The sequence below is a fragment of the Leptonychotes weddellii genome, chromosome 9 (assembly GCF_054177405.1).
Source record: "Leptonychotes weddellii isolate Sample4059 chromosome 9, ASM5417740v2, whole genome shotgun sequence".
Classification (NCBI taxonomy): Eukaryota; Metazoa; Chordata; class Mammalia; order Carnivora; family Phocidae; genus Leptonychotes; species Leptonychotes weddellii.
Genome location: NC_138377.1, coordinates 23,396,334 through 23,415,524, shown reverse-complemented (window position 1 = coordinate 23,415,524; position 19,191 = coordinate 23,396,334). Strand labels below are relative to the sequence as shown.

The 19,191-nt window shown below is 40.2% G+C and overlaps 1 protein-coding gene across 13 annotated transcripts in view; it reads left to right on the top strand.

Annotated features, from left to right (window-relative positions):
* Positions 1 to 19,191, top strand: part of TTLL5 (tubulin tyrosine ligase like 5) — a 254,676-nt gene that overhangs the window by 16,678 nt on the left and 218,807 nt on the right. For all 13 annotated transcript variants that reach the window (XR_014148340.1, XR_014148339.1, XR_014148337.1 and 10 more), the window contains exons 4-7: positions 2,111 to 2,193; positions 3,797 to 3,903; positions 10,915 to 11,045; positions 15,789 to 15,871. Coding sequence is in view for 9 of the 13 variants with exons in the window: in XM_081830183.1 (XP_081686309.1) it covers positions 2,111 to 2,193; positions 3,797 to 3,903; positions 10,915 to 11,045; positions 15,789 to 15,871 (404 nt within the window). In the remaining 4 variants the exon portion in view is untranslated. The remainder of the gene's footprint in view (positions 1 to 2,110; positions 2,194 to 3,796; positions 3,904 to 10,914; positions 11,046 to 15,788; positions 15,872 to 19,191) is intronic.

The following is a 19,191-nucleotide window of genomic DNA, read 5'->3' as shown; positions in this document are numbered from 1 at the left end:
TGCAGCCCTGCTCTTGCCTTGATGACACCTGGGTCAGACTCCTGACCTACAGAAATAATCAGACAATGAATTTGTGTTGGTTAAGGCGCTAAGTGTGTGGTAGTTTATTTTAGCAGCGATAGAAAACCATTGTACCTTCTTACCTTCTTAATCAGTGTGTGGACTCATTAGTAAGGGCATTATAGTCTCTCTCTGTCATATTCATGTTTATGTTGAAATTGTCTTAAATTTGGCCACTGAGATCTTTGTGACAGGTTCCCTATCCAGAAGGTGAGCACTTTCTTCTTTTTTGGCAGAACAAAATATTGCAGGCCTATCTTGTGCTTTCCCTCCCCACCTTGGAGTCAGAACACCAACTCTTAAGCAGTGCACTGTTTCTTACATTCTACTCTGGGCCGAAGCAAACACCTAGGATCCTGAACTGTTTTTTTCTTACAACAGTATTGCAAAGGCAACATAATAGTGATTGATTATTGGGGAAACCCTGTAACTGGACTTTAGAAGTTTGCCACAAGAATGAGAAGTATGGAGTGTCTGGCCTTTTCATTCCAATCTTCCTGTGTCTGCTTTGCGTGGTGTTCCTGCCAGGACTGGGCAAGTAGCAACAGGGATTTATGGATATTTTCACACAATTCATAAAAAGGTGTGCTTCTCTTTGACTGTAGAGGCTGAATTTTGTTCTAAGGCCTGTTCATAAGTTTCTGTATTATTCTTATTCAGAAAGTATTCAATATGCGGTCCTTTAAAAAAATTATTCTGCAGATGGGGCGCCTGGCTGGCTCAGTCAGTGGAGCATGTGACTCTTGATCTCAGGATCATGAGTTTGAGCCCCACATTGGGCACAGAGATTACTTAATTAAAAAAAAATTTAGGGGCACCTGGGTGGCTCAGTCAGTTGGGTGTTTGCCTTCTGCTCAGGTCATGGTCTTGGAGTCCTGGGATATAGCTCCGCGTTGGGTTCCCCGCACAGTGGGGAGTCTGCTTCTCCCTCTTCCTCTGTCTCTCCCCCGCCCACCCTCGTGCTCCTGCGCAGGCACGCGCTCTCTCTCAAATAAATAAAGTCTTTAAAAAAATCTTTAAAAATAATTGTTCTGTAGAATTTTTAGCTAATTTTCTCAAACAATTTGTAGGGATGCATAGAAAGAGATTGCCTTTCATGGGCCAGACTAAATGTTAGTCTTTGGGGATATACAGAAATCTCACATGATTACAGACTTTTGTCTTAGGCAGGGGTGACTATGCTTACAGGGCCTGGCAGGAAACGTGAGTGGGTGAAGCACGGTGTGGGGACTGTGCTGAACTAGAGCACGGGAGCCTGTCCTGAAGGGAGCACTTGTGCTCCCCTCTCATGCTATTTCTTTGTCTCTCAAATAAATAAGTAAATAAAATCTTTAAAAAAAAAAAAAAAGGAGTCTTAAAAAAAAAAAAAAGAATCACTGGTAACCAGCATCACTGAACACAGAGGGCTATTTAGAGCAAGGGTTCTTAGCCTTTTTCTGCAGTGGACCAAATGTGCAATGGTGGTGTGGGGAAGCCTGTGGGTCTGTTCTTCAAATAATGTGTTTTAAGTGTATAAAGAAATATATAGGATTATAAACAAAATCAATTGTATTGAAATAGAATTATCAAAATATTTCTTAAAAACTAAGTTTGTGACATATATGCATTTTTATTTGTGCATTATATAACATGATCTAGTGGAAGGTGTGTTCACTAGCCATAACTTTTAAATATCAAGAGAAGTGATATTTTGAGATAACTGTAACAACAGTAAAATAATATTAAAATACCTGGCATGTACAGGTGGCAGGGTCACAGGCATTGCTAGCACTGCTCTGCTTTGTGCCTACTTTCGTAATTGAATGTAATGTTAAATGTCAACTAGAAGTGAAAACAGATGTCATTTTGTCCCCCATCCAGATGTCGTAACCCCCAGTGAATCTCAGGTTAAGAACCCTTGGCCCAAAGTAATCTGCAGCCTGCTTATAGTAGCATAAGGGGAGCAGTATATGTTCTCGAGTATAATTAAGCAAGCCACCATTGTACACTTTAGGTTTGTCTCTACAGTTAACTTTCTGGTTACTGAATTTGATTCTGTGTTTTTCTTTAGAACGTTATCATTTGTCTTACAAAATTGTGCGAACAGATAGTCGCCTGGTACGCAGCATTCTGACAGCCCATGGATTTCATGAAGTAAGCTCATTTTTACTATCTCACCTGGTCTGCTCTAAAGCTGAAAATCCTAGCCACCTGACTACCAGTTAACAGGGCAGCTCTAGAAGGTACATGGGACCTATGCTTAGTGATAATGCAGAGCTTGCATTGAATTTTTGAGTAGCTGTATCAGTTTCTCCTTGAAATACATAGAAAACATTTTCACAGGATTTCTCTCTCTCTCTCTCTCCCTCTCTCTCTCTTCTTTCTCTCTTTTAAACAAAAAAACCCCACACATTTTTCTTGCTATGATTTTAGGGTTGGGGTAGAGACAGAGTTGCCCATAAGGAATTGTCTGATACCTAATTAAGATTCTTTGACTGCAAGCAACACAAACAGATTCTGCCTACTTAAACCAAAAACAATTTGTGGGTAAGTTATACATAGCGTAGGTAGCAGAATCAGAGGAAGGGTTGAAAAGGCAGGCCTTTGGAAGGAGAGAGCCTGGGACAGTCTTGGGGATCTGGGAACAGGAATCAGGACTGTCTCCTCAAGGCACTCCTATAGAAGTGACTCAACTCCATTCATTGTCCTTGTGCCTTTCTTCACTGAAGAATCACATTCTGGAGATAGTATGATTGGTCCAACTTGGGTCATGGATCTACTCCTTGCAAGGGGTGGGGTGGGTAGTGTGACTGGCAGTCTTTTAAAACCAAGTAGTATGTTATTCCCAAAGAAAATTGGGGAAATTGGGATATTGATATCAAAGGGACAGGCAAAAATGCTGGGCAGACTTACCCTGTAGATATTTTGAAATAATTAATAAAAGTCTGGTTGCTAGCTCCTTATCTTAGGTTGAGGTTTGAAATAGACATTTTGAGGACATTCTGATACTAGTTTATATCCTGTCTTGCTGTTTTATCTCCAGGGCCTAACATGGTACGTATCCCATGATAGGCACCAAGTACGTAATTGTTGAATGAATAGACAAATCAATGTTATGAATGTATGAATGAATGAATGGAGGGATGATATTCTAAGTTAGTTTGCTACCACAAGGTTTTAGTTTTTTTTTTTTTTTAAAGATTTTTATTTATTTATTTGACAGAGAGAGATAGCGAGAGGAGGAACACAAGCAGGGGGAGTGGGAGAGGGAGAAGCAGGCTTCCTGCCGAGCAAGGAGCCCGATGTGGGACTCGATCCCAGGACCCTGGGATCATGACCTGAGCCGAAGGCAGACGCTTAACGACTGAGCCACCCAGGCGCCCCACAAGGTTTTAGTTTTGATCAAGACTTTATACCCATCATCTGCAGGGACATAAGGACACTCTGAGAAGGGAGTTGTGGGGTTGAATCCTCTTCTTATACTTTGATATGCAAGAATGTTAAGAGACATCACAGACTTCTATAGAAGGATTCATTTATTCTACTTTTTGCGTCTGGGATTTCCCCAACTGTCCCATTCTTTATACTTGATCATCCCTGTGTTCTTTATACTCAGTTTTTATTTTATTAGGCTTACATACTAACTGGACACCCACTGTGCTATGTAGGTGAAAAATCTCTATGGCCTTTCTTGCCGTCTCTCTTTTTGGAGAGGGGCTATCTCTGATGTTTTTTTAATCTTTTTATCTGCCCTCAGGTTCACCCAAGCAGCACTGACTATAACCTAATGTGGACGGGATCCCACCTGAAGCCCTTCTTACTTCGCACCCTCTCTGAAGCACAAAAGGTTAATCACTTTCCCAGGTAATGCTCTTGTAGCTACTTTGCTCCATTTAAAGGTGCCTGACATTGGGCATGTAGCCAGCAGAGATAATTAATGTCCTTAAAAAAAGAAGTCTGTGATATAGGGCAGCAGTCTGCAAATCAAACTGAGGTGTTCACGTCCATAAGCATATATTATATGAAGCCTCTCCAAGGACTGTGTAGACATGGATGGTCCTAAAGGAGACTGTTTCTGGATTGCAAATACCGTAGGTTCTCTTTCTTAAAATTGAGCAGCTTGAGAGCCCTTCATATGGATGGGTTCTCCCTTCTCACCTCCTTTTTTCACAGTTACTATTTTCCCCTTTATAAAACAGTGGCCCTTTAGAATCTTAATATGGTGCCTTGTCCTTGGGTGCAAACATTTCCAGGGTTCTAAACAAAAGTACCAAAAAAAAAAAAGATGTTGAATTGAATTCTGGTAATGACAAATTACCAGACAGGACAGTCATGGTGGTGATTTCCATTTCTTTACTTTTAATGGAACTAGAGGAGGACATAATCAGGTTGTCAGCTGATAGACTATTAATTTTAATTTTTAGTGATAGATCGATCATCTTGTGACTTTCTGACACAGAACTAGGAAGCTGTTCAAAGACTTGAGTGTCATTGTGATAGAAAACTCCTTGCAATCACATTGTTAACGGCAGCCTAGAGAGGCAATGCTGCCTAGTGGCCAGAAGCATAGGCTCTGTAATCAATTACCTGGGCCCAGATCCCAGCTCTGCTGAGTGACCACCAAACATGACCTTTCTGAGCATCAGTTTCCTCGTTGGTAAAAAGATGTTGCCAGTGACACAGACTTCATGGGACTGTTGTGAGGGTTTAATCTATCAGGATCTAAGATGTTTAGAACAGTGCATGCCTGTCACATAGTAAACACTGTAGAAGTCTTAGCTACTGTTTTTGTGACCAGAGTTTCTTAGTATTTTCATCCATGAAAAAGAAAATAGGAATAAAATTGATGCTGAAACCCTACCTTATTCTGGCAGTCATACTCAACCATGGAGAGATAGATAGATAGATGACCAACTCATCTGATGAAGAGAAGGAAGTCCAGTACAAATTTTTTTATTTGGTCAGTGGTTAGGTTTTATTTTATTTCCAGGACTTACGTCCTACATAATATTCTTATGTACTTAGGCTAACAGGTTTTATTTTCAGTGACCTTATATGCTTTTCTCATTTTTATCTAATGAAGTTTCTTTCTTGATTTTTCAATTCTGTTGTCTTATATCTCGTCACCATGTGTAAGTACCTGGCCTGTGTCAAATAGTTTCTTCATAATTTGGGATAAACGTGTGTTTTGAGTCTTCATAACAAGTTCCAGTTTTATTTGATGTCTCAGCTTCATTTGCAGAGATTTTTAAACCTTATTTTAATTTAAACCAATTTAATTTAAACCAATTTAAACCTTATTTTCTCCCTCATTGTCTGGAAGATGTGGATTTGGTATTCTAAATGTGTGACTCGATGATTGAAGTGAATCAGATGCATCTATTTTCAACAGGCATTTAAAGAGTCCTTGAAATAGCCCACACTAGAGTCTGCATTCCAAATTCATGTTAGTAGTATATTCTTTATTTTAATAGTTTCTGAAATACTCCCATAGGTATATAGGAGTTCTCTCTCAGTTTAGACTCATCAGTATTAATAAATTTGATCCTATCTTTTCTTGAGTGCTGCTTGAATGTACTACCCTTGCGTGTTCGAGCACATTAACAACCCGTTATTTAGGTGCACTGTGTCTCATGGCTTCTGCTGTTTCTCCTGTTTGCATCCAAAGACTTGAACTCACATGCAAGAGGAATTCAAGGACTTTAAACATTTCCAATATGATTGTCAACTCTTTCTTTTTTTTTTTAATAAGATTTTTTATTTATTTATTTGACAGAGAGAGACACAGCGAGAGAGGGAACACAAGCAGGGGGAGGGGGTAGGGAGAAGCAGGCTTCCTGTGGAGCAGAGAGCCCAATGCAGGGCTCGATCCCAGGACCCTGGGAGCATGACGGCAGATGCTTAACGACTGAGCCATCCAGGCGCCCCTGTCAACTCTTTCTTAATACGATTTTTTAACTTTATTTTAAGTAATTTTAGACTGCTAGAAAAGTTGCAAAAATATTATAGTTACTCTGTATCCTTTACCTTGTTCTGACATTAACATCAGTTATAACCGTGGCATAATTATCAAAATGGAGACTTTGACATTGGTATAACATACATTTTAATCAAAATTTATCATATTTATGGTGTTTTGATGAATTGTGTACTACAGTAGTTGCAATGATAGTCAGTCCAGCATAAGTAATTTATAGCCGAATGATCCCAGGAAATTTGAAAATAATGCGTATTAATTGACATGCATATTTTATTATAGAGAAGGTATGCTATGATATAAAAGACCTGCAAGCATTAAATATGTTCTATGAGGTTAAACCATTCTTTGGGGGAAATGGCATGGAATAAGTAAAAGCAAGGGTGATTGGGAGATAATTCCTGGGTGGGAGTATGAAGGAGGCTTTTGGGGTGCTCACGCAGGTGACCAAAATTCATCATGCTTTGCATTTGTGATTTGTATACTTTTTTGCATATATATTACCTTCAGTAAAAAGTGTATTATATAAAGTGAAAAAGGTATTGACAGAAAAGAGCTTTCTCTTTGATAATATTTTTAAAATGTATGCTGGCTGTTGAATCCTGATGTTATTTAGGTTCCCTGGAATATACTTAAAAGGGTAGTGTTAGGGTTTTATTTTAAAATAATATTTATCATTCATTGGCTCATTTGGGACAATTTAAGTTTTTTTTTTTTTTTTTAAGATTTTATTTGAGAGAGAGAATGAGCAAGGGAGAACACAAGCAGGGGGAGTGGGAGAGGGAGGAGCAGACTTCCTGCTGAGCAGGGAGCCCGATGTAGGACTCAGTCCCAGGACCCTGGGATCATGACCTGAGATGAAGGCAGACGCTTAACTGCCTGAGCCACCCAGATGCCCCAATTTAAATTTTTGATGAAGAATCTTAGGTGTCAATTAAAAAATACATAGTTTCCCAAAATTTGCATAGGGAGCATCAAGCAAAAGCATTTGGAGACCACTAGGATTGGGCATCTATAGGAGAATGCATCCTTTTTCTTGTCCTCTCGTCATTATTTCTAACTGATGATAAACATCACTGGGGATCCTTTTTTAAAATATACAATCACAGATCCCATTGCAGATTCAAGGTGTATATTTAAAAAGGTGCATATTTAAAAAGTACCTTCTCCTGGGTGATGGGTATCAAGGAGGGCACGTGTTGTGATGAGCACTAGGTGTTATATGCAACTAATGAATCGAATACTATATCAATACTATATGTTGGCTAACTGAACATAATAAAAAAATAGAAAGTACCTTCTAGATGCTTAATCTTCCTAGGTCAGTATATACCTAGAAAGCTATATATTTAAAAAGCACTAGGGTGATTTATATCTGGGAAGTTTGGAAATTACTATTCTAGGCTAAATCAACATTATAGTGTGGACCATCTGTACCAAAATCACCTGGGACACTTGTATAAAATGCAGAATCCTAGACTTTTGAGAGATGGGGCCGAGGAACAATAATTTTAAAGAAACTTTCTAGATGATTCTTATCTAAAATTTAAGGACCTCTGCTCTACATTTATGAAGAGGACAGTGAGTTTGTGATACCTAGACTTGTCAAAGCTACCTCTGAATTTAAGAAATCATAGTGAAAAATTAGAACTGAGGTACAGACACAGTAAGTTTTTAGTGGTTACAGCAAAGATTCTTAGATGGTTTTTATTTATTTATTTGTTTGTTTATTTATTTTTAAAGATTTTATTTATTTGACAGAGCCACAGCGAGAGAGGGAACACAAGCAGGGGGAGTGGGAGAAGGAGAAGCAGGCTTCCCGCCGAGCAGGGAGCCCGATGTGAGGCTTGATCCCAGGACCCCAGGATCATGACCTGAGCCGAAGGCAGACGCTTAACGACTGAGCCACCCAGGTGCCCCTTAGATGGTTTTTAAATAGTGGAACAAACCATGACTAGAAACCAATAGTGGAACTCATGAGTCCAGTTGCGGCTAACTGAAGTGCCTGTTTGTAGTACTCCAGAACATACAGCCTGATAGGTGGCAGTTACCGCCTGAAGTTTATGGTGATCATTTCCTTGGCTTTTCTTTAAAATTTTATCTTTTACATATCCGTCTTCTAATGATGTAAATTTAGTTGTCAGTGGGATTCTTAACCTAGTGACCTGGGACTTTACTCCAGTAGGCCCATTGTAGTCTAAAATGAAGGTCTATCTTGGACGCTATGTAGGAGAAACATATCAGACCCTTGGTACTTGTTTTACTAATGATGATGCGAGTTCCATATAGTTATATGAGAGGTTGGGCAATTATTGCTGTTAAATATGGGTAAGGTAGCCACATCTTTTATTTTCCTGAATGGTACTGTTTTCAAGTATGCTAACCTTTGCTCAGGCCATGTTTCTCAGAAGGTCACGTCCTCTAGGTATCTTTGTGTAAAAATTCCCAGAATGCTTTGGGTTTAGAACTTGTTAGTGGGGGTACTAGTGTTTTTTCATTATTTGGGTAATCTAGATTTTTTTTTGTACTATTAAAGAATTGTGACTCAATTAACATACAACATGTAGTGTTCCTAAAATGTTTCATAATGATTTTTAGTAGTGAATAGTCACAGGCTGCTGATGAAGCTAGAATTTATTTGATGTATTTGGTTTTTGGACCTAGAAAATTTTACTATATTTATCAAAAGTCAAACTTAGAACACTGTCTTTTTTGCTTGTTTATATTTGAAGTTTGTTTTAAAATAGATTTTATACTCATAAAACCCATTTGGCAAAAAGAATCAGATTTAAATATGTGTAAAATGTAAAAATTCTAGAAGAAAACATAGGAGGAAATCTTTATGTGCTTGGATTTAGTAAAGATTTCTTAGACATAACAATAAATGCACAATCCATAGGAGAAAAATGTTGATAAACTGGATTTCCTCAAGATTTAAAATGTCTGCTCTTTGAAAGACATTGTTAAGAAAATGAAAAGCCACAGACTGGGAGAAGAGATTCATCCTTGTTGTTGCCTGCATCAGGATTTCACTCCTTTTTAGGGCTCAATAGTAATTTGCAAAACACATATCTCATAAGGAATTTGTATCCAGAATGTATAGTGAACTCTCAAACTCAATAATAAATAGCCCTTTTTTTTTTTTTCAAAATAGCCTAAAAATATTTGAACAGATACTTCACTGACGAAGATAGACATGAAAAGATGTTCCACATCAGTAGTCAGTAGTGGAATGAGAAATAAAACCACTTGAGGTTGGGGCGCCTGGGTGGCTCAGTTGGTTAAGCGTCTGCCTTCAGCTCAGGTCATGATCCCAGGATCCTGGGATCGAGCCCTGCATAGGGCTCCCTGCTGGGCAGGGGGCCTGCTTCTCCCTCTCCCTCTGCTGCTCCCACTGCTTGTGCTCTTCTGCTGTCTCTCAAATAAATAAATAAAATCTTTAAAAAAACACTTGAGGTACTACTGCCTACCTATTGGAATGGCTAAAAACAAAATGGAAAAACCAGACAACACCAAATGCTGGTCAGGATGCAGTGCAATGGAATGCGGAAACTTTGCCAGTGGGAAATGCCAAACGGTCCAGCTACTTTGGGTCATAGTTGCTTATAAAGTTAAATATATACTTACACATGTGTTAGTGTTAAAACATGTTCACAAATTCCTTGACATTGCCTTCAAAAAGTTGAGCTTAATTTCTGTGTTCTTGGGTGTGAGCTAGCCTTTGTGACTTCTAATGAATAGAGTGTGGCTGAAGTGACCATGTGTCACTTCTGAGACTGTGCCACGAAAGACATGCAGCTCCTTCCTTGTTCCCTTTCCCTCTTGAATCACCTGATCTAGGAGAAACCAGCTGTCACGTCACGAAGATAGTCAGCCTTACAGAAGAATTCACATGGGAGGGAACTGAGGCTTCTTGCCAACAACAAGCCCCATGCGAGAGAGCTATTTGTCAAGTCGGTCCTGCAGCCCCAGTTGAGCCTGATGACCACAGCTCTGGTCAGCGTCTTGACTGTAGCCTCATGAGAGACCCTTGGATAAAACTACCCAGCCCTGCTACCCCCACATTCCTGACCCATAGAAACTATAAGATGGAAAATGTTTATCATTATTTTGAGCTGTAGTGTTTTGGCAGTAATTTATAATGCAGCAATAGATAACTAATAGAACTTACTAAACAATCTTACTGAACTTGGCAGTCTCATTCCTGGAGAGATCAAAACTTATGTCCACACAAAAACTTATGTTCTTACAAAAGAATGTACATAATGCTTTTAGTGCTTTTATTCATAATCTTCAAAAACTGGAAAGAGCTTACATGTCCATCAACTGGTAAATGGATAAAGAAACTGCAGTCCATCCAAGCAATGGATTACTATTGAGCCCTAAAAAGGAGTGAAATCCTGATGCAGGCAACAACAAGGATGAATCTCAGTTGTTGCCAGTCTTGGGAAAAGGAGCCAGTCTCAAAAAGACACGTATATATGATTCCATGAACTTGACTTTCTGGAAAAGGCAAAATTAGAGGGACAGGAAACAGATGAATGCTTGCCAGGCCCTGGAGGTGATTGGAAGGGTTGACTTCAAAGGGACTGGAGGTAACTTTTTGGGATGCTGGTACTGTTCATGGTGGTGATTATATAATTGCATATGTTTGTTCAAACTCACAGAATTATACACTAAAAAGTATGTCAATTTTACCTCGGTGAATAAATCTGACCAGAGAAATCCATTTTATGAAAATGATTACTAAACTCTGGGGTTGACAAAGTGGTCGATCTAATGTAATCCAGTCCTTGGTACATGTTCTAGCTCCAAACTATGAGCTCTGTAGTATGTGATAACACAGGAAAACCTCGGAGTCAGACTTTACTGAAATGGAAAACTTTTATGATTTTTAGGTCCTATGAACTAACCCGGAAAGACCGACTGTACAAAAACATCATTCGAATGCAGCATACACATGGGTTCAAGGCTTTTCACATCCTCCCTCAGACCTTCCTTCTGCCAGCCGAGTATGCGGAATTCTGTAGTAAGTGTTTGGCTGCAAACGCCCCGACCCTCTGCAACTGGGCTCAGGGCAGTTACCCCAAGGACTAGCTTGAGTCAGTAACTAATTAGAGCTTTTCAGATCCTTAAAACAGTGTGTTTCTTTAGTAAAACGGCTGGAGGGATAACTTTATTTTTTTTATTTATTTTTATTTTTTAAAGATTTTATTCATTTATTTGAGAGAGAGTGAGAGAGAGCACAAGAGGGGTGAGGGTCAGAGGGAGAAGCAGACTTCCTGCTGAGCAGGGAGCCCGATGTGGGACTCGATCTCGGGACTCCAGGGTCATGACCTGAGCTGAAGGCAGCCGCTTAACCAACTGAGCCACCCAGGCGCCCCTGGAGGGATAACTTTAAACCTGTTTTTATTCTGATTGTGTCCCTGTAGGTTTATTTTTAGTAAGCTTGTTGCTGGCGTTTCTAGAAGGATACATTGGTGTCATACACCTGTGCCCCTGTCTGGTGCAGAAAGTTTCTTCACTGGCAAGACTTAGTGCCTATGTAAGGATGTATATACTTCTGCATTTGAACTATATGTGCTTCCTTTCTGGCGTCTGTTTTTTTCTTGCCGTTTAAGGAATATTCCTGTCACCTCAATTTCTTGACTTGTGTGACTTATAAAGCACAAGTATCACACATTTTTAGTGTGAGGGTTTAGAGGTACCAGTTAGTCACACTCTCACTGGGAGTTCAGACTAATTGAAGAGTACAGGTGTTATTAGCCAAATAGGGATCTAAATGTCAGCTATCTTGCTGGTAAAGCTAGGTAGGAACATGTGGCTTGCTTCCCAGTCTCAGTGGAAGCTTCTTATTTCTTTTGCCTTGAAGTCAACTATCTTTCCCAGGTCCAAGTAGACGAAATGGGCTATTTCAGACTTTCCTCCCTGGGGGCAGAGCCTGAGTCCGTAGGCGTGGTGCACAGAAGAGGTGTGAGTACAAAGAAGGTGGGAGGCAGGTCTTTTGTGAGAGTCTGAGAAATAATAATAATAAAAGCTAACATGTAACGAACATCTCCTTTCTGTTAGGCCCTCTTCTAAGTGGCATTTCTACTCTGAGGTAGGTACCATTGTTATTCCCAGTTTTACAGATGAAGAGACGAAGGTACTGAGAGGTCAGGAGCTTTCTGTAAGTTATGTAGCTTGCAAATGGTGGTTCAGACTCTGCGGTTTGGCTTCAGAGACCATGCTCTTCACCACCGGGCCTTATTGCTTAAAGACCCAGAGCCGTTTGTGCATAGTGTCCATTTCCCAGTATCACCAGTGAGAGAGGCCTCTTCTCTGAGGAGGGTCTGGGAGGACAGACACATAGATATCTATCTTCTCAGTAAGTCCAAGAGAGAGACTATTCCTGTTTTGGGAAGCATGGAGAGAGGAAGAGAAAGTTCTCTCTAGACTTCCTGACTTGTGGTTTTCTTAACCTGTTAGACTTAACAGTTTGGTCTGGTTGCCCATTGGGGTGTTCATCTTCTGGGATTTCCATCATCAGGATCTCCTGCTTCATCTTGGTGAGGCCATTTCTCCGATAGCACTTATTGTTCCAGCTGGGACCATTGACAGTTCAGTGTTTGCCCACAGAAGGCTCTGAAATGGGTCAGAAGAGACTATTAATTAAATGAATTAAGTTCAAAACTACAGTGCACTCAAAGCTGAAAACTTACAGTTAAGAATTTTTGTTATGTGACTTTAGCCAAATTACTTAAACTACTCTGTGCCTTAGCTTCCTCCTCTGTAAAATGGGATTATTAATAGTACTGACCTTATAGTGTTGTTGGGATGTTTAAATAGGTTAATACACGGAAAGCACTTGGAATGGTACCCTGATAGGTGTTTAATAAATGTTCAGTATGAACTCCTTATTTTGAGTTATGTTGAGATGTATTGTTATGTAATAAAAGTAAAAAATTATGCAATAAGCCAACATGATAGCATAAAAATACTTCAACTAATGTGTTAGCAGCATGTCCCAGATATGAACTCCTCCTGTTAAATTCTTCATTAATTCCCTTTTGAAGTCTATAGGAATCTGAGATGAAAATTCCCTTTGTCCTCTCTCTGCTATTTCTTATTCTCCTGTTCTCCCTTTGGAGGCAGGCTGGGGGGTGGGGATGCTTCTTCAGATGATTGGATAGAGTTAGGGTTTCTCCATCAGTTCAAACATGACCTGCCTTTCAGTAGGATTGCTTCTTTAGTGTATTATTCAAACGTGTATGTGTTCTACTTTTTAACAAAAATGAATTCAAAAGGTCAACAGAACACACAGAATTAATATAGCCATAACTCAAAGCCACCATGTTTAGCCCCAGGGCAGTTACTAGAGGCAAATGGTGTTCCCCAAACAAATCACTTACTGATGTCATCACCCAAGACCACAGCAGGGACATACCGTGTTTGTGGAAAAGGGGGGGACAGGGAAGATGTGATAGTAAAAAGGAGTCTCTTGGTTTCAGTCTTGCCAGGATGCCAGTCATTCTTTGCCAGTTGTCCAGAGTCCATGACCTCTAAGTTAAAATTCATTTGGGGGAGATCCAACATTGTTAGGTTAGTTGCACTGCTAAGGTTACATATTAGGGGAGAAACCCATCTATTTGTACCACTTCCTTTTTCAAAGAAACATTCCTCCTCTTCATAAAGTCTTTTTTAAGTTCTTCTCTTCCTTTGGTGTCCACCTAGCATATTATAACCCAGAAATTCCATTTTCTCCATGACTCTTGTGTTCCTGTCCCTCCTTGGCTCACTTGAGTGTGGGCAATAGGAGATTTTTGAGAAAGAAAGGGACACAAACACGTTAGCCTTTAGAAAAATAACTGTGTGAAATGAATTGGAGGGAGCAAGGGGAAGAATACAGTGATCACTTGGAAGGCTATTACGGTAATCTAGTTAAGAAGTGTAGTTGGACTGAACTAGGTAGCTGGAATAGGAAAAGAGGGAGTGGAAAGAGTGGTAGAATAAAGTGTACCAACTGGCTGTGAGTAGTGAGGCAAGGGTCAAAGATGGCTCCACAGGTGTGAATCTGAGAAGCTAGGAGCATCAGCATGTCTTTAACCAGAGAGTATAACCGGGACCGTAAAGGAAGAACTATTGAAAGGGATGAGGAGTGTGAAATTTGGGACCGGGTATGGATTTGAGGCTTCCATGTGGTGATTTGCAGGCAGTTGTAAAGGTAGAGTTGAATTCTGACCAAAGGTAATAGATTCTGGAAGTTGCCAGTTTAGAGGAAGATGTGATCATAAGGAGAGAAAAAGAGAAGAAGCACCCCAGAGAGGAGAGCGAGCTTGAAGATAGGAACAAGGGAACGGATCCCAGAGGAGACAGGAGAGGGTTAAATCAAGAACAGACATGTGGAAAGATGCTCAACATCACTTATCATCAGGGAAATGCAAATCAAAACCACAATGAGATGTCGCCTCACACCTGGCAGAATGTCTAGTATCAAAAAGACAGGAAATGACAAGTATTGGCGAGGATGTGGAGGAAAGGGAGCCCTTGTGTGCTGTTGATGGGAAAGTAAATTGGTGCAGCCACTATGGAAAACAGTGTAGAGGTTCCTGAAAAAATTAAAATAGAAATATCATATGACCCAGCAATTCCACTTCTCGGTATTTACTGGAAGAAAATGAAAACACTAATTCAAAAAGATATTTGCAGTCCTGTGCTTATTGCTGCATTATTTACAATAGCCGAATTCTGGAAGCAACCTAAGTGTCCATCAATGGATGATGGATAAAGATGTGGTATATATTCACAATGGAATATGACTCTGCCATAAAAAAAATGAAATCTTGCCATTTATGACAACATGGATGGACCCAGAGGATATTGTACTAAGTGAAATAAGTTAGAGAAAGACAAATATCATATGATTTCACTTATGTGTGGAATCTTAAAAGACAAGACAAATAGATAAGCAAAAATGAAAAGACTCCTCAATACGGAGAACACGCTGGTGGCTGTCAGAGGGGAGGCAGTTGTGGGGGGAGGGTGAGATAGGTGAAGGGGATTAAGAGGTACAAGCTTCCGGTTATAAAATAAACAAGTCACGGAGATGAAAAGTACAGCGTAGGGAATACAGTCAATATTGTAATAACTCCATGTGGTGACAGATGGTAACTCGCTCATTGTGCTATTTCATAACGTATATAAATGTTGAGTCACTCTATTGTACAAAAAAAAAGAAGTAAAGGGCACCTTTTAATCCCTTGTAAATTATTGCCCTCTTGTGCCACTTGCACATGGCTTGACGTAAGGTGATTTTTTTCTTACAAGCTAAGAGAAATCGCTTAAGGAACATTATCATTTCAGGTGATCTAGTGTTTGACCCCCATTGGCACTGTCTGCAGTGTGAGCCTCTGCAGGGCCTTTGGTTGACGGAGGCGAGAATCTCAAAAGATTCCTGAAGACCGTTTGTGATAGTCCTAGACTAACATCAGAGAGTTGCCTTATTTTATTTTCATCCTCTCATTCAAGAAAGAGGGGAAATGGTGGAAGAAATGTGTAATTTTGCTGTCTCCTCCTTCTTCCTTTCCTTGCCCCTCTGTTTTTGTGTTCATTTTTGAAGCCAGTTCAAAAATACAGGTATGTTAGCTGTGCTGCCCTCCGCTTAGGAAATGTGGAAAATGCTTCGGGTGTCTGAGTGGATAACCATTGTTGAAATTTAAGATAATAAACTCTTGTCCTTTCTTTCTCTTTGTTTCTCTCTGTCCCCCTTCTAATCTCCCAATATTTTGAGCAGATTCATATTCAAAGGACCGGGGACCTTGGATAGTAAAACCAGTGGCCTCTTCTAGGGGGCGGGGTGTCTACCTGATCAACAATGTAAGTATGCAGCAAGGTGGCACCCTCTCTTCTTCTTCCTCTTTTTTTTTTTTTTAAAGTAAGCTTTACACCCAATGTGGGGCTTGAACTCACGATCCCAAGATCAGGAGTCAGTCACATGCTCCACCGACTGAGCCAGCCTGGCACCCCCTCACCCTGTCTTCTTATTGGTTCTTCCCTGTTTCAGCCTTTGTCCTAGCTACTAATATCATTTTTTTTTTTTCATTAAGAATAGGTGTTCCCTTCTGAAATCTGCATTCAGACATGTGAGTTGAGGGTGGATATGAATTGCCTACTATTCATCTTACTCTGGCAGTAACCTCTTCCTATGCCGGCAGTTCCTCTGTGGCTAAAAAGTCACTCGATCAAATGTTAGGGAAGAGCAGCCTTTGGTGTCAGCAGAAAAGATGTTCCTTTTCTACTTCTGGCATATCGTCAGATTAATTCTTCAGTGTTAAGCATTAATTGGTAGCATATACATTTAGTTTCTATTGTGAGCAGAATTGTGGGTTCCTGCCCTCGAGATCATTAAGGAAATTAACCTGTTTGGTATGGCATCCTTGATGCTGTTTCTGCATCTCCCTCCCTCTTCCTCCTTCCTCCTCCTCATCCCCTTATTTTTTTCAAAAGTTATCAGTATCTTGAATCTTTACAAAATCCTCATTAGAAGTGGTTTGTAAGCTGAACACATATACAGAGTAAATAAAATAAAATCTCAACCCCAGTCTTACTTCCTAGACTTTTAACAGTGGTTTGTAACCTAATACAGTTGATTTATGTTTCTTTTCTTGACTTTCCAAAGTCCCAGTTTGATGTGTATTGAATTCACATCACCTCCTGCCCTCCCTTCCACATTTCAGGTCTAAGTTTGATTACTTTTTATTATTTTTATATTTTAAGAGTTTATAAAATTATACTATCTTCAATAACTATGATTCCATTTCTTTGCTTTATAAGTTGAATAAAAAATTTAAACTCAATAGTAACCTCACAGCTTTGGAATTTTTAAGTTTTATTTATTTAAGTAATCTCTATACCCAGCGTGGGGCTCAAACTCATGACCCCAAGACCGAGAGTCACATGCTTCTCCAACTGAGCTAGCCAGGCACCCCTGGAATTCTGAAGTTGAACCACTATTTCACTTTGGGTCTTTTCTTATTCTTACTCCTGGACATTTGGTCAGCCCATTCAGTCTGGAAACTAGTGTTTTTCTTTAGTTCAGGGAAAATTATCCTGAACCTTTGTTTTTTTTTTTTTTTTTTAAAGATTTTATTTATTTATTTGAGAGAGAATGAGAGACAGAGAGCACGAGAGGGAAGAGGGCAGAGGGAGAAGCAGACCCCCCGCTGAGCAGGGAGCCCGATGCAGGACTCGATCCCAGGACTCCAGGATCATGACCTGAGCCGAAGGCAGTCGCTTAACCAACTGAGCCACCCAGGCGCCCCCGAACCTTTGTTTTTGCCTTTGTTTCTGCTTCTAGATCTCTTTTTTGAGGCATTCTGGGTCTTTCCTTTATGTCAGCTTTTCTCTGATATTAAATTCTCTGTTTTCTCCCATCTTGATCTTTCTGGATCACCAGTTTGAGCTTTATCCAGTTTAATATTCATTTTATCTACTGTATTTCTCTTTTGGCTATCATAGTTTGTAGAAACCCTTACTTTCTGTTTGCCCTTTTTTTTTTTAGTTAAAAAAACCTGTTGTTGCATAATGGATTGATGGATGCACTTTGCCTGTTGGTCTTAGTGAGGATATCAGTTGAAAGTTTTTTAAAAGTTCTCCTTTGTTTCATGAATTTTCTTGGGATTGTCTTTTTTCCCCCCTACTATTGGGTTTTCTCGGTGTCAGTGACCTTGGGTGTATTTGTGAACTAAAGGCTAGAATGATTGAAATTGACAGCTGGCCTGGGTTTCAGGTACTGTTGTATAGGACGGATTCCCTAGTAGTTTCTCCCTGGACAGAAGGCTAACTCGGTTTTGTGCAAGGGCAAATGGTGTTGACTGACAGGCTGCGCCTCAGGTGGATGTGAGTGAGGAGCATGCTTCTTCCTGCCACCTCCTGCCTTATTGTGAATACAGAAGAAGATTTTGGTGATTTCCCTTCCGGGCAGCACTACCTTTCCTGTCTTTTCCTCTCTCTGTCTATTGTAGGGGTAGGGTGGCCTCAAATTCCACTCTTTTGTCAGATCTCTGTGCCCACGCAAGATGTCCTCCTCAGAGTATTATCATTAGGTTTTATGCTGAGGGCAAAGCTCTGGGTATTGGAGGAGGCCCACTGAATTAATTAAGAATTAATTATCTGATTCTTGTTCCTTGGCCCACTCCTGCTCCTCGTGTTTGTTTCCTGCCAGCTTGGGACTTCTCAGAGGCTCCTTGAGAAGATCATTCTCACCTCTGATATTTTCCTTCCTTTGCTCTGTTTTCTCAACCTGATCCCATCTGCTTTCTATCTTTCAGGATTTCCTTCAACTTTTGGTCTATTATTGGCTCCTTTAAATGTTTTCTAACTTTGTTATCATTTCATTCTTTTAAAAAATATCTCCTCTGTCCTTCCAGTGGGACTCTGGAAGGGAAGAAGGGGAGGTAGATATGTGTGTATGTGTGGTCAAGTGCTCTATTTTAAAATTCCCCAATCCTCTTTTTACGTGGTCTGAGCTATTTCCTACACGTGCAGAAACTAACTTTCTGAGAGGTCTTTCACATTGAAAAATCCTTAAATTCAGTCTGGACTGAAAACTGTTTGGTAACTACTGATGGCCAGACCTTACAGGATCTCGTTCTGATACAGGAGCTACTTGAGCCTGAGGCCCAGACTACAAGTCCTGTTACCTGGCCCTGGGTCACTCTGGAGGCCTTTTGCCCTTGAGTCTCTTGTGACAGAAGGCCCTGGTCATATGCCTCGGATCTCTCTTTTCTTGTTTCTGTTCTGACCTTGGCGTGAAGGCTCCTGTCTGACAACTTTTCCTTCAGCTCCATGCCAGGAGCTCCAGTGTTGTTTGAATCTCACAGACAGCACTGGTTTGGGTTTGGGTTTTAGCTGCCAAATGGAATTGCTATTGAAAGTCAACTGTGGTACAAGTTTGCTTTTTATTTTCTTAGACATGAGTCAAAAAGAATAGGATCTATTTCCAGCTCATCTGGGACGTTTTTCTTTTGGAATGCATTTTTGCTCTAGTGATTTGTTATTTTGAAACCAACATCATAAAGAATAGAAAAGTTAAACTTTTCCTTGGTGGGGCTGAGAACCCGGTGCCCTAACTCTTCCCTGGATGGAGTCTCGTAGAGGGTGACAAGTCTTCAGAGAATGCGTTTGGCAGGCTTTCC